Raw genomic sequence first — 14953 nt, 5'->3', positions numbered from 1 at the left:
TTGGTATAGGTCTGACAAATGTAGGGCCAGCCAGTGGCATGCTGGGTTAAGGCTGCTGGATCTCACGGGGCTGACTGTGCGGCCCAAGTCTCAGAACCCAGTAGCTTGAAAAACACTGGTTGTTAGGACCAGCAGTTGGTGTAATGGCTATGTCGCTGGACTCCCATGTAGTGGACTGCAGTTCGAGTCCCGGACCCAGTGGCTTAAACTCACACTGGGCATGTGTGCGTACATGCCCAAGATCCCGAGCGGAGAATGGAGGGGAAGGGACTGTGGTATGGCCATTCCCCCGGGGGGTGATTTCTCACTCTCTCTCTCTTTCTGGCAAGCACACATGCCCTATAGGAAAACTTTTCCAAAAAGAAAAGAAAACACTCTGGTTGCATGCGCATCCCCAAAATCCTGACCGGAGAATGGAGAAGGGTTTTTGGGGTGGTCATCACTTCCTGGAGTGATTTTTCATTTTCCCTCTCACTGTCTCTCCAACAAGTTCATGCACCCAATAGCAAAATAATGAATAAATAAACATAAAAAAATGGAAATAAAATAATACACTGAAAGGGAAGGGAATGGGTCAGTATTAATGATGAGTTGATCGTCGTTGAACATAGCGAACAGATACCTGGAGGGTGATTATGCTGTCCTCTCTTGTATGTGTTTGAAATGATCTATAGCAAAATAGGGGTTAGGCAGTGAAAGCAGTATCTAAAGAGATATTTGTTGTTTTAATGCATATATATATTTTTTTAAAGGAACCAGTGATTTCTTAAAAATTATTTTATTTAGCTTTATCCATTTATTTATTTTAATTTGATCAGAGAGGGACAGTGTGAGAGAGAGAAAGTGAGAAAGCAAGCTGCCAGGCCAAGGACTGGCCCCGCGGTGGGCCACGTGGGAGTCCAGCTCCTTTAACCACCACGCCACCTGCTGGCCCCCTTGTTTTTATATTTTTCTATAAGGCGCATGTGCTTGCTGAAGAGACAGAGAAACAAAGCAAGAAATCACCCTCCAGGGGTTATGGCCATGCCACAATCCCTTCTCCTCCATTCTCCCCTTAGGATTTTGAGCATACACACACATGTGCCCGGCATGAGTTTTAGGCTGCTGAGTCTAGGACTTGATCCGCCGTCGACCATGTGGGAGTCCAGCAATGTAACCATTATGCCATTTGCTGGTCATGAAAAGGATTTCTTAGAAGAGATACAAAAGGGGGCCCAGCAGTTGGAGTAATGGCTATATCACTGGACTCCCATGTGGTCAACCTCAGTTCAAGTCCCAGACCCAGTGGCTTAAACTCACGTTGGTGCGTGTGCGTGCGTGCCCAAAATTTCGAGAGGAGAATGGAGGAAAAAGGATTGTGGCGTGGCCATCCCCCATGGAGGGTGATTTCTCGCTATCTCTTTGTCTCTCTCTGTCTTTCTGGCAAGCTCACGCTCTCTATAGCAAAAACCTCTCCAAAAAACAAACAAACATTGAAATAGTTGACATTTAAATAAGGATTTATGAATATAAGTGGTGGAAGTTTTCATTGTTTTATAGTTAATGCTGGTGTTGTGGGGTATAGGAGACTACAGCTGAGATACATGTTGAATTATTTATGAACGAAGTATCACGACACATGGAAAAAGTAGATGAGTGGTTGCCGAGCGCTAGTGGGGGAGAAAGGTTATGGGGTTTCTCTGGGAGATGATGAAAATGTTCTACGTCCGGCTTGTGGTGACGAGCGCACAACTCTGAATATACCGAAAGACTGCATTGCACACATGTAAGTGAGCCATACGGTATGTGAATTCGCGCGATAAAAGCTTTTTCAACGGGACCAGCAGGTGGTGCAGTGTTTAAGGCACTGGACTCCCACGTGACCAACCGTGGTTTGAGTTCAGGACTTGGTGGCTTGAAAAACATGCTGGCCGTGTGTGTGTGTGTGTGTGTGTGTGTGTGTGTGTGTGTGTGTACATGCCCAGGATCCCAGGAGGCGAATTGAAGAAAAGGGATTGCAGCATTCCCATTCCCCTGGGGATGATTTCTCATTTTCCCTCTTTCTGTGTCTCTCTAGCAAGGCTGCACACTCTATAGCAAAAACCTAAAAGAAAAGTTTTCAAAGTTAGGAACAAAAAGAGGAAATCAAAAACTGAGACAAGTTAGGGCCAGCAGTTGGCGTAATGGCTGTGTCGCTGGACTCCCACATAGTCGACCGTGGTTTGCATCCCGGACCCGGTGGCTGAAAATTCACGCCAGGCACGTGTGCGTGCGTGCCCAAGATCCCGAGAGGAGAATGGAGGAGAAGGGATTGCAGCGTGACCATCCCCCCGGGGTGTGATTTCTCGCTTTCTGTCTCTGTGTCTCTTTCTGTCTGTCTGGCGAGCGCACACGCCCTATGGCAAAAACCTCTCAAAAAAAAAAAAAAAGAAACTGAGACAAGTTATTTGTAACATATGTCACAAATATTATCTAAACCAAAGAAAGAACTTCAAATCCAGAAAAAAGAAAAGTAACGTTTATATATATGTAAAAGACATTTCATAGAATAGGACAAACTACTGCCTAAAAATATATGGTAAGTTGCTCAACCTTATTAATCATCAGGAAAATGAAATTTAAGAACATAATGAGAGATGGGGCTGGCAGGTGGCGTGGTGGGTAAGGGTGCCGAACTCCCACATGGCTGACCATGGTTCGAGTCCCCAACCTGGCAACTTGCCTTTGCACTTTCCCTCTCTCTTCTCTCACTCACTCTCTCTCTGGTCAAATTAAAATAAATAAATGAATAAATAAAGTTAAATAAAATAATTTTTAAAAAATGAACATACTGAGAGATAATTTCACATCAACTATAAGAAGTCTGTAGATACTGCTAAAGGTGTACATTAGTGTAACCACTTTGAAAACCATAACGTCACCTCAGAAGTTAAACATGCATGTACCCTGCGATCCAAGTGATTTCACTCCCAAGTGTATTAGAGACACTCGCACACCATCCATGCAAGAATGTCCACAACATTTATAATAGCAAAATGCTGCAGTCAAATGTCCATCAGGGGAACCAGCAGCTAGCATAATGGCTATGTCGCTGGACTTCCACGTAGTCGACCGTGGTTCGTGTCCCGGACCCGGTGGCTTAAAACTCACGCCGGGCGCGTGTGCACGCGTGCCCAAGATCCTGAGAGGAGAATGGAGGAGAAGGGATTGCGGCGTGACCATCCCCCCGGGGGGTGATTTCTTGCTTTCTGTCTCTCTGTCTCTCTCTCTCTGTCTGGCAAGCGCACGCGCCCTATAGCGAAAACCTCTCCAAAAAAATAAAAATGTCCATCAGTAGGGCAGTGGATAATTCATGGAGTCATACAGCTCATACATGTCTGAGAAATAGCCACATGCAGCAATATTGGTAAATTTTTAAAACAATATTCAATGAAAAAAGCAACTTGCAAAAGTCTAAGAGAATAATGCATAAAACTGAGAAAAGAAACTGTTCAAATATTCATACTACCCAAAATGGGCCAGCAGATGGTGTGGTGGTTAAGGGTGCTGGTATCCCACATGGCCAACTGCAGTACGAGTCCCAGACCTGGTGGCTTTCTCTTTCTGTCTCTTTCTCTCTATATTCCTCTCTGGTCAAAATAAAATTAAGTTAAATAAAATAATTCTTAAAAAAAGGGAAAAAATTCATACTACCCAAAATTATCTACAATTCAATGCAATTCTTATGAAAATTCAAGTGAAATTTTTTCACAGGGAAAACAAAAATCTCTGGGTTCAGCAAGTGGTGTAGTGGTTAAGGTGCTAGACACCCACATGGCTGACTGTGGTTCAAGTCCCGGACCTAATGGCTTGAAAAATTATGCCAAGCATGTGTGTGTGCATGCCCAAAATTCTGAGAGGAGACTGGGAGAAGAGATTGGGGTGTGGCCATCCCCTCAGGGTGTGATTTCTCACTTTCCCTCTCTCTGTCTGTCTCTCTGGTGAGTGCACATGCCCTATGGCAAAAACTTTACATTTTAAAAAATTCTTAAATTTCAATTTAAAAAAATAAAAATAAATAAATAGTGTTGGGAAAACTGGGTATCCATGCGCAAAAGAATAAAATTGGATGTTTATCTCATAGCATAAACAAAAAGTCAACTCCAAATGGATTAAAGACTTAAATAGAAGACTTGAAACTGTACTCTCACAAGAAAACAAAGGGAAAAGCTCCACAACATCGGTCTGGGCAATGATATTTTGGGTATAACCAAAAAATCACAAGTAACAAAAGAAAATTAGACAAGTGGGATTATATAAGTCTAAAAGGCTTTTACACAGCAAAGGAGACAACAAAGAGACAACCCACAGAGTGGGGAAAATACAGCATTTGCAAACTTGTATGATAACGGGGCTAATATCCAAAATACATAAAGCACTGGAACAACTCAATAGTAAGACAACCACTGGATTCGAAAATGGGCAAAGGGACTAGCATGTGGCACAGCGGTTAAGGCGCTGGACTTCCGCATGGTCAACCACAGTTGGAGTCCCGGACCTGGTAGCTTGAAACACACCCGGTGCATGTGTGTGTGTGCCTAAGATCCCAAGAGGAGAATAGAGGAGAAGGAATTGTAGCATGGCCATCCCCCCTGGGTGGTGATTTCTTGCTTTCTGTCTCTCTGTCTCTGTCTCTGGCAAGTGCACACGTCCTATAGCAAAACCGTCTCAAAAAAAAAAAAGTTAAAAACATATGGAAGGCCGTTTCTATACTAATTTGGAATTTACATTAGAGTCTGTTAGACGTGATAGCAAAGAAGATGCCACTCTAGATTCCCAAATAGAAGAGTAAAAGAAGAAACCTATATTTGGGGGCAAGATAAATAGGAAAGAAGGAGAATGTCAAAGCTGGAAGTAAAAAGAAAACATGAAGGGATTTTTTTTTGTTGTTCTTATGGGGTACACGTGCTTGCCAGAGAGAGACGGAGAGAGTGAGAGATCGCCTCCCTAGGGGCAAGGTCCATACCGTCATCCCTTCTCCTCCATTCTCCTCTTGGGATTTTGGGCACACATGCATACCTATGTGGACTGATTCTCAAGCCACTGGGTTGGGGACTCAAACCATGGTCACCCATGTGGGATCCAGCACCTTAGCCACCTGCTGACTCCAACAATCATTTTTTTTCCCTAAAGTTTGAAGTTACCGTCCTGAGAAATGTTAGTAGGAAGACCTGTCAGATGAACATTTTAAAGTATAATAATCAACAATAAGATGAATAGGCATACTAGACGTCAGTATAGCAGAAGATTCTGGTGAATCCTATTAGGCTCTGGTGGGAGCCCCACCCATCTATACAGACACAACTGAACTTCCAGATCCAGTCTGAAATGAGTATATTCTGAAACAGATTTTTTAAGAGAGGTTTTTTGCTATAGGGTGCGTGTACTTGCTGGAGAAATGAAGAGACAGAAAGTAAGAAATCACTCTCCGGGGGGATGGCCATGCCACAATCCCTTTTCCTCTATTTTCCACTGGGGATTTTTGGCTCTCTCACATGCATATGGGCCCAGAAGGAGGATTTTTTGTTTGATGGTTTTTTGAGAGGTTTTTGCCATAGGGCGTGTGCGCTTACCAGACAGACAGAGAGAGACAGAGAGATAGAAAGCAAGAAATCACCTCCTGGGGGGATGGCCACGCTGCAATCCCTTCTCCTCCATTCTCCTCTCAGGATCTTGGGCACTCATGCACACGCGCCCGGCGTGAGTTTAAGCCACTGGGTCCGGGACTTGAACTGCAGTCAACTATATGGGAGTCCAGCGACATAGCCATTATGCTAACTGCTGGTCCCAACCCAGAGTTCTTTTTAAGCTGCCGGGTCTGGGACTTGAACCATGGTTGACTATGAACCACGGTCGACTATTTGGGAGTCCAACAATGTAACCATTACACCATCTGTTGGTCCCCTGAAAGAGATTTTTTTTAAAAGAATTAAGTTATTTAACTTTACTTATTTATTTTAATTTGACCAGATTGAGAAAGAGAGAGAGAGAGAAAGCAAGAAAGCAAGTTGCCAGGTCCGGGACTAAAACAGCAGTCAGCCATGTGGGAGTCCAGTGCCCTTAACCACCTCGCCACCTGCTGTCCCTCCCTCACCACACACAAAGAGATTTTTAACAGCATGATTTAGAATAGAAACCCAGAGGGAACCAGCAGTTAGCGTAATGGCTATGTCGCTGGACTCCCACGTAGTCGACCGCGGTTCACGTCCCGGACCCGGTGGCTTAAAACTCACGCCAGGCATGTGTGCGTGCGTGCCCAAGATCCCAAGAGGAGAATGGAGGAGAAGGGATTGCGGCGTGACCCCCCCCCCCCCGGGGGTGATTTCTGGCTTTCTGTCTCTCTGTCTCCCTCTGTCTGTCTGGCGAGCACACACGCCCTCTAGCGAAAAACCTCTCCAAATAAAAAAAAAGAAAGAAACCCAGAGAACAGCTTGCTCCTTGGGAATGGCTGATTTGGGAAGTTCTGATAACATGGTCTGAATTACGCTCCATGCTTTCCTTCCTTCAGGGAACCCTCATTGGTCACGGTTGATTCAGAAGCAGGAAAAGCCCCCAGGTTTCCCTAGGACCGGCTGCGGACAGGTATGGAGCCTTGTGCCAGTTTTGCACCTCGTGCTTCAGGGCTTTGGCACAGAGAGAGGTGTGATTTTCACCATAAAGTTACTGGGACGGACTTCAGACTTCGGGAGCCCCTGGGAGGCACCGAGTGGAGGGGAGTGAGGAGAGGGTGAAGAGGGCATGCCCTCACAGCGCTCTACTGTGTTCAGTCACAGCAGGGAGTTTCGTTTTGCTTTTGGAAAAAAAGTGTAGAAGTCAGGGAGAAAAGACATAGGGACTCAAACAGATCATTCTAGAATGTCCCTTAAAATGTGTTGCTTCTACTGGCCTTAGTATTTTACTCACCACCACTGCACAGAGGCTGTATTTCGGGTGCTTCCGGGCAACTGGACAGATGTAAGGAGTGAGGTCCAAGTTAGTGAGTGGGTAATGAATATCCGTCCTCAGTTTCCTTTTTGTCATACCCTGAATGTCGAACCTAGAAGCAGAAAAAATGGATGAAATATAGAGTGAGCTTGCGAACCACTCATGGCTGAAGTCCATGCACCTTGACAAATTGCAAGTACAATGAAAAGCACTTTCTTGGAAAGATTATTTGGTACAGACCTGTACATAAATGACTTTTTGCATATCTAACTATATGTAGAAACAGCACACCCATGCGCCTCACCACAAGTAAGTCTGGAGTGGCCAAGAGTCAGTCACACTCGGAGTCCGAGTGAGGTCCCGTAGATTCAAGCCAAACTGAACCTGGGGGGAAGGAGGGGACAGGGCGGCTCAGCGTGAGGGGGAGGAAACGGCCCTGAGAACTTCCTGAGGCCTTTGCTCTGGACGGGCGAGGCCGTTCACTCTAGGCAAGCTGGCGCCGCCTTTCCTCCTCTGGATTTCAGCACGTTTCCTTGGCAGCATCCCATTTTCAAGCTCTGAGATTTTAATATGCTTTAATAAGAAAATTTTGTGAACAACCTTTCACATTCTATGTTACTGCCCAGATCAGAGGTTCCCAAATCTGGGTTCATATCAGAATCACTCAGAGGACCAGCAGATGGCACAACGGTTATGTTGCTGGACTCCTGCGTGGCTAATCGTGGTTCAAGTCCTAGACCCGGCGACTCGAAACTCACCAGCTGCATGTGTGTGTGTGTGTGCCCAAAATCCCGAGAGGAGAAAGGGATTGTGGTGGGGCCATCCCCCCCTGGTGGTGGTGGTGGGGGGGGAGATTTCTCACTTTCCATCTCTCTTTCTCTGTCTCTCCAGTGAGCTCACATGCCCTATAGCAAAAATCTCTCTTTAAAATAAATGAGAGTGCTGTCTGTCTGGCAAGCGCATGAGCCCTATAGCAAAAACCTCTTTAAAAATTTTTTTAGAAAATAAGATAAAATAAAAAAAGAATCACTCGAGAGCTTTCGAAAAAATACTATGTTTAGGCCAACAGGTGGCATGAAGGTTAAGGTTCTAGACCCCACATAGCTGACTCCACAGTCCAAGTCCTAGTCCCTACGTCTTGAAAATCAAGCCAGGCGTGTATGCATGCCTGCCCATAATTCTGAAAGGAAAATGGAGGTGAAGGGATTGTGGCATGGCCATCCTCTCAGGAGCTGATTTCTCACTTTCCCTTTCTCTGGTGAGTACACACACTCTATGACAAAGAAATGAAACACTAAAAAGAACCCCCAAACCCTTGAAACATAGAATTCCACATAACCTATCTATCTTACAGCATTATTCATAAGAATCGAAAGATGGGGGACCAGCAGGTAGCATGGTGGTTAAGGGCGTTGGCCAACCATGGCTTGAGTCCAGGGCCTGGCAGCTTGCTTTCTCACTTTCCTTCTCTCTCTCTCTCTTTTTCTCTGTCAATCTCACTCTAGCTCTCACTCTCTCCCTCTCTGATCAAATTACAATAAGTAAATAAAGTTAAATAAAATAATTCTTTTTTAAAAAAAAAGACCAAAAGATGAAAATAATCTAAATGTTCATTAACAGATGAATAGAAAACAAAATGTGATACATACACACAATGGAATCTTGGTCAGCCATAAAAAGGAAGAAAATTCTGGAACATGCTACAAGGATGAACCTTGAAAACATTCTGCTAAGTGAAACAGCCCAAAAAAGGACAAGTGCTATACGATTCCATTTATATGGGGCACCTCGAATAGGCACATTTCTGGAGAGGAAAAGTAGATTAGGACTTAGGAGGGGCTGAGGGAGGGAGAGATAGAGAGTTACTGCTTTGTCGGTGCTGAGTTTCTGTTTGGGATGATGAAAAAGTTCTGGAAATGATGGTGGTTGCAAAACACCGTGAACACAATTAATGCCAATGAACCGTACACTTAAATTTACTAAAATGATCTGACTCCATGGTCTAGTGGTTAGGTGGCTGGATCCCATATGGTCAACGGTGAGGTTCAAGTCCCAGCCTTGGTGGCTGGAGAAACATTCCAGGCGCATGTGCATTTGTGCCCAAAATCCTGAGAGGAGAATGGAGAAGGGATTGCAGCATGGCCATCCCCCTGAAGGGGAGGATTTCTCACTTCTCTCTCACTCTGTCTCTCTGTCACTCTTCAGCAAGCACACATGCACTCTAACCAAAATAAATAAATAAATAAATGAATAAAGTTAAAATGAAAAAAATACATATATTTATCACAATTCTTAAAAATTAATAATGTAATATAATAAATAGCTTTGAAGTTTAAATGGGGTCATTGTTGACATGGGGATTATATCTCATTAAAGCTATTCAGAAGTTATCTGCTCACAAAGTGTCAAACCACATACCTTTTTAAGTGAAAAATAACTACTTTTGGTGCTTTGGAAATGCTGGCCCTCACAGCTGTTTCTTGCATGGTGTCACAAAGGGAACAGTGCATCTGGTTGTTCCAGGTCAGTGTGTCTTGTTGAAAAAAACACTGGAGACAGTCCTGCTGAGGAGAAAAAGCACTTGTGACCCACTGGACCAGATAGAACCTGGGTCTCTGTTTATGTTAGAACTTGGAAAGAGCCGTGGTGTTTTTCTCGAAGTCAGCAAGTCCAGAGATTCCAGTCACCATCTGCAGCCAGATGGCTACAAAATCTACCTAGCAGCGGGGGAGGAGGGGGGCGCTTTCAGAGATACCAAAATGCATCCCAGTGCCCATCTCACTTACAATCTGTGAGTCAGCACTTTCGTGTGTCTGGTTTCTTTCAGAACCATATTGACTTTGCATTTTCCACTGAGGAAGTCAGGTAGCTGTTTTATGTCATTTATCTCATCACTGAAGTGATCTGGTGATTAAAAAATGACCATATCTCGGGATCAGCAGTTAGCGTAATGGCTATGTCGCTGAACTCCCAGTAATCAACTGTGGTTCGACTCCTGGACCCGGTGGCTTAAACTCATGCTGGGCGTATGTGCGTGCGTGTCCAAGATCCCAAGAGGAGAATGGAGGAGAAGGGATTTGGCGTGGCCATCCCCCTTGGGGGGTGATTTCTCACTTTCTGTCTCTCTGTCTCTCTCTCTGTCTTTCTGGTGAGCGCACATGGCCTATAGCAAAAACCTCTCCCCCCAAAAAATGACCGTATCTCAGGGGTTAGGGTGGCCCAAAATTAAGACGTGAGAAAAGAGAGACATTAGACTCCACAGTCCTAGGAGCTATCGTCACTGTGCCAGGCCTCCTGGTTCTTCGATTAAGCCATTAGTCTGCGGAGGAAGATGAGCACTGACGTGCCCTCAGTACGCCTCCCGCTCCTCATTCAGTGTTTGCAATTCCTTTTCAGCAATCTCCCATGGTTTGATCTGAGAGCAAAGCCCAGCTGTGAATAAGAAATAGGATTCTATTCTCCAATTCTGGTATGTGAAAACTTTTAGCCATAGAATTGCTTTCACAATTTAGAAAGAAAAGTAAGGGGCTGGCAGGTGGCATGGTAGTTGAGGCGCTGGACTCCCACATGGCCAACGGTGGTTCAAGTCCTGGACCTGGTGGCTTGCTTTTTCACCTTCCCTCACTCCTTCTGTCTCTCTCAAGTCAAATTAAATAAGAATAAGAATACTAAATAAGATTAAATTAATATTTAAAAAAAGAAATAAAAATAAAAGTGTGTAAAATTCTATAAGGCACTGTATTGCTCCTGGCCGCCTTTGTTTACCTCTACCCCACGCACCCCACCCTTGCACCCCCACTTCCAGGTGAATTTTTGGCATTGTGGCGAAGAAAATTAGGTAAGCCATGGCACTAGAGTCCACTATCTCCTTCCAACAAATTTTATAGCTTTTTTTTTTTTTTGAGAGGTTTTTGCTATAGGGCGCGTGTGCTCACCAGAAAGACAGAGACAGAGAAAAACAGAAAGCAAGAAATCACCCCCCAGAGGGGATGGCCACGCCGCAATCCCTTCTCCTCTATTCTCCTCTCAGGATCTTGGGCACGCACGCACCCGGGCCTGGTGTGTGTTTAAGCCGACGGGTCCAGGACTCAAACCGCGGTTGACTACGTGGGAGTCCAGCGACATAGCCATTATGTCAACTGCTGGTCCCATAGCTTTTTTCCAAAACATAAGTGCTCAAGGCTATATCTAATTCCCAATCTGAACCTCTGGGTTGAGGAAGAGTGAATGTTTTTACAAGATGTTATAAATTCTCTGTATGCACCAAGCCATCTCAATAGCTTAAACAAACGCCGTCTACTGTTCCAACTTCTCAGTGCCCCCATTTTGTTGGGTACGTTTAGAAACACAACTGAATTCCCAGTAACTTAAAAATGTAGCAAATGGCCCTGAGAAAATGCAGGGCAGGGGGCAGAACAAGACAGTGGCCGCGAGAACAGCACCCCTACCTGAAGGGAGCACTCGTAATCGGATGGAATGGGCAGGGAGAGGATGGAGAAGACCTCGTTCTTGTGGGCACAGTTGTCACACTTTAAACACACGATGTCGTAGCGGAGCTGCCCTTCAAACAGCTGCGTGATGATGGACGTCTCGCTCGCAATGACCTTCCTGCAGCACTGCTGGGTGGATCGCTTCTCATAGGATCTCTTCCGGTGGTACTGAATTAAGGAACAGATCCCCCCCAGTCAACTACTGGATAGCAAAACAAAAATTTTTGATAGAATTATTTAATTTTACTTATTATTATTTGAGAGTTTTGTGGAGGTTTTTTTTTGCTATAGGGCAATGTGCGCTCGCCAGAAAGACAGAGAGACAGAGAGATAGCGAGAAATCACCCCCAGGGAGGATGGCCACTCCGCAATCCCTTCTCCTCCATTCTCCTCTCAGGATCTTGGGCACGCATGCACACGTGCCCGGGTCCAGGACTCGAACCATGGTCGACTACATGGGAGGAGTCCAGCAACATAGCCATTATGCCATCTGCTGGTCCCAATTATTATTATTTTTAAATTTGCTATAGGGCATGTGTGCTCACCAGAGAGAGAGACGTGGAGAGAGGGAATTTTTAAAAATAATTATTTTATTTTATTTATTTTTCATTTTGACCAGAGAGGGACAGAGTGTGAGAGAGAGAGAGATAGGGAGAGAAGGAATGTGAGAAAGCAAGTTGCCAGGTCTGGGACTCAAACCGCAGTCAGCCATGTGAGAATGCATTGCCCTTAACCACCACATCACCTGCTGGTCCCAGAGAAAGAGGTAAATCGAGAATGCAAGCCAGTCAGCCATGTGGGAATCCAACACCTCAACCATCATACTATCTGCTGGCCCCATCGAAACAATTTTTTAATGGAATGATTTATTTTTCTATCTGAATATTACCTTGCTACCAGAAACCACTTTGTTTCAGAGCCCCACACTAGAGTTAGAGCTTCATTAGGGTACTAAGAGTCTTCAGAACGTTCATGGAGTCCTAGCTTCCACAGAGCAATGCATAGCATAACTGAAGTGCAATGCTGGATGCCACATGGCTGACACTGGTTCAAATCCTCAGCCGGGTTACCTGAAACACTCTGGCAAGCACCTGCCCAAGATTCTGATGAGTTGGAGAGCTAAGGGAAGGGGATCCCTGTGTGACAAGACCCTTCTGGGGGTGCATCTTTCTCCCTCTCTCTCTCTCTCTTTCTCTATCTCGTACACATGAATGTGCTGTCTATCATGAATAAAATGTTTTTCAAGTTCACGCAGGGTTAGCTCATACCTAGTGGCTAAGGAAGCTGGATCCCACATGGCTGACTATGGTTTGTCTCCCAGCCCTGGTGGCTTGAACAACACACAGGGTGCCTCCGTGTGCATGTGTGCCCCAAATCTCCACAGGATGGAGGAATCGAGAAGAAGGGTTGTGGTATGACCATGTCCCACTGGGACATGTTTTCTCCCTCTGTCTCTGTTTCTCTCTCTGGTGAGTACATACACCCCCTGGCAATTTAAAATAAAATAAGGTAAAGTTAAGAGTTCATTAAAATGCGTAGTGTAGGGACCAGCTGATAGCATAATGGTTTTGTTACTACTATCACGTGTCAACCACATTTCGAGTCCTGGACCCAGCAGCTTAAAACTGGGCACGTGTGTGTGTGTGTGTGTGTGTGTGTGTGTGCCCAAGATCCCAAGAAAAGCATGGAGGAGAAGGGACTGGGGTGTGGCTATCTCCCCTGGGGACCGATTTCTCACTTACTGTCTCTCTGTCTATCCAGAAAGCTTACGTGGCCTGGAGCAAAAATCTTAAAAAAAAAAAAAAAAAAAGTGATTCTGGGGGTCCAGCTGGTGACATAGTGGTTAGGGCGTTGGCCTCCCACATGGTTGACCACAGTTCAAGGCCTGGAGCCAGTAACTTGAAATTCACACTGGGCATGTATGTGTGTGTGCCCAAGGTCCCGAGAGGAGGAAAAAAAAAAAAAAAGAAAAAGGGATTGTGGTGTGGCCATCCCCCTGGGGGGTGTTTTCGCTTTCTCTCTGTCTCTTTCTCTCTCATGAGTGCACGCACGCTCATAGCAAAAATCCCTCTTAAAAAAAAATTGTGATTCTGGGCCAAGAAGGTGGCGCAGCAGTAAAACACCGTGCTCTGCAAAGCTGACACATAATAGAAGTTTTCTGCCATAGAGCACGTGAGTTTGCCGGAGAGAGATACAGAAAGGGAAAGTGAGGGACTGGCAGATGGCATAATGGTGACATTGCTGTGCTGGACTTTCACATGGTCGACCGCAGTCTGAGTGAGTCCTGGACCTGGTGGTTTGAAATTCACACTGGGTGTGTGTGCATGCATACCCAAAATCTCGAGAGGAGAGTTGAGAAGGGATTACGGCATGGCCATCCCCTACGAAGGAGTGATTTCTCACTTTCTGTCTCTCTCTCTCTGTCTCTCTAGCAAGCACCTGCACCCTATAGCAAAAATCTCTCTCTCAAAAAGAGGGAAAGTGATGGAGCCAGCAGGTGGCATAGTGGTTAGGGTGCTGGACTCGCACATGGTTGAGCGCAGTTCAAGTCCCAGCTATGGTGACTTGAAACTCATGGTGAGCGCGAGTGCCTGTGTGCCCAAAATCCTGAGAGGAGAGTGGAAGAGAAGGGATTGTGGTGTGGCCGGCTCCCTGGGGGAAGGTTTCTCACTTTCTGTCTGTGAGTGCACACACCATATAGCAAAAATCTCTCAAAATAAAAAAGGGAAAGTGAGAAATCAGCCTGCCTCAGGGAGGATGGCCACACTGAATCTCTTCTCCTCCATTATCATCCTGGGACCCTGGGCATGCACGCACACACACCTGGTGTGACTTTCAGGCTGCCAGGACTCGGAACTCAAACCGCAGTCAGCCATGGGGGAGTCCAATGCTGTAACCACCATGCCACCTGCTGGCCCTGAAAGAAATAGACATTAAAATGTTTTTAAATGTTATTTCCATTTTCTTTTATTGCAAGCGCTCACCAGAGAGAGACAGAGAAATCATTTCCCGATGGAATATGATCATGCCCCACCCATTCTCCGTTTCTCCATCCTATCGGGAATTTGGGCACACGTGCATACATGCCTGGCATGGTTTTCAAGCTCCCAGAGCTGGAATTTGAACCACAGTCAGCCGTTGGGATCTGGCTCTCTTAACCACTGTGTTAAAGGGCCAGCCCTGATCGCCACTTTAAAAACCTAGGCCATGCAGAGCCACCATAGTGGACAGGCAGTGATACCACCTGGGTGGCTGAAAGTCACATGGGAGGCACAGGGCTCCTGGGCCAAAATGAATATGCTAGACATGATTAGTGGGTGCTGTACTCCTGGCTAATTGGGAAGTGGAGGTAAGAGAATAATGACACAGCAGAACCCTGACAGACACGGTGTCTCTGTCCTTCCTCCCCCACCTGTTCTGTCAGTAAAGAGGGGTAAGTAGTCTATACAGCTTTTTTTTTCCTTTTTTTTTTTTTTTTTCCAATTTGCTACAGGACATGTGTGCTTGCCAGAGAGATACAG

At 45.5% G+C, this 14953-nt stretch overlaps 1 protein-coding gene across 2 annotated transcripts in view; it reads right to left on the bottom strand.

Moving 5' to 3' along the window:
* The window catches only part of USP50 (ubiquitin specific peptidase 50), a 44492-nt gene that overhangs the window by 20159 nt on the left and 9380 nt on the right, over positions 1-14953 (bottom strand). Inside the window, exons 4-6 of one of the 2 annotated variants that reach the window (XM_006168760.1) lie at positions 11391-11600; positions 9361-9506; positions 6922-7054 (exon numbers count right to left, since the gene is read on the bottom strand). In XM_006168760.1, the coding sequence (XP_006168822.1) occupies positions 6922-7054; positions 9361-9506; positions 11391-11600 (489 nt within the window). The remainder of the gene's footprint in view (positions 1-6921; positions 7055-9360; positions 9507-11390; positions 11601-14953) is intronic. The other variant, XM_014584259.1, reaches the window with a different exon arrangement.

Source organism: Tupaia chinensis, unplaced genomic scaffold (genome assembly GCF_000334495.1).
Source record: "Tupaia chinensis unplaced genomic scaffold, TupChi_1.0 Scaffold146140_1, whole genome shotgun sequence".
Taxonomy (NCBI): domain Eukaryota; kingdom Metazoa; phylum Chordata; class Mammalia; order Scandentia; family Tupaiidae; genus Tupaia; species Tupaia belangeri.
This window is presented reverse-complemented; position numbering and strand designations above follow the sequence as displayed.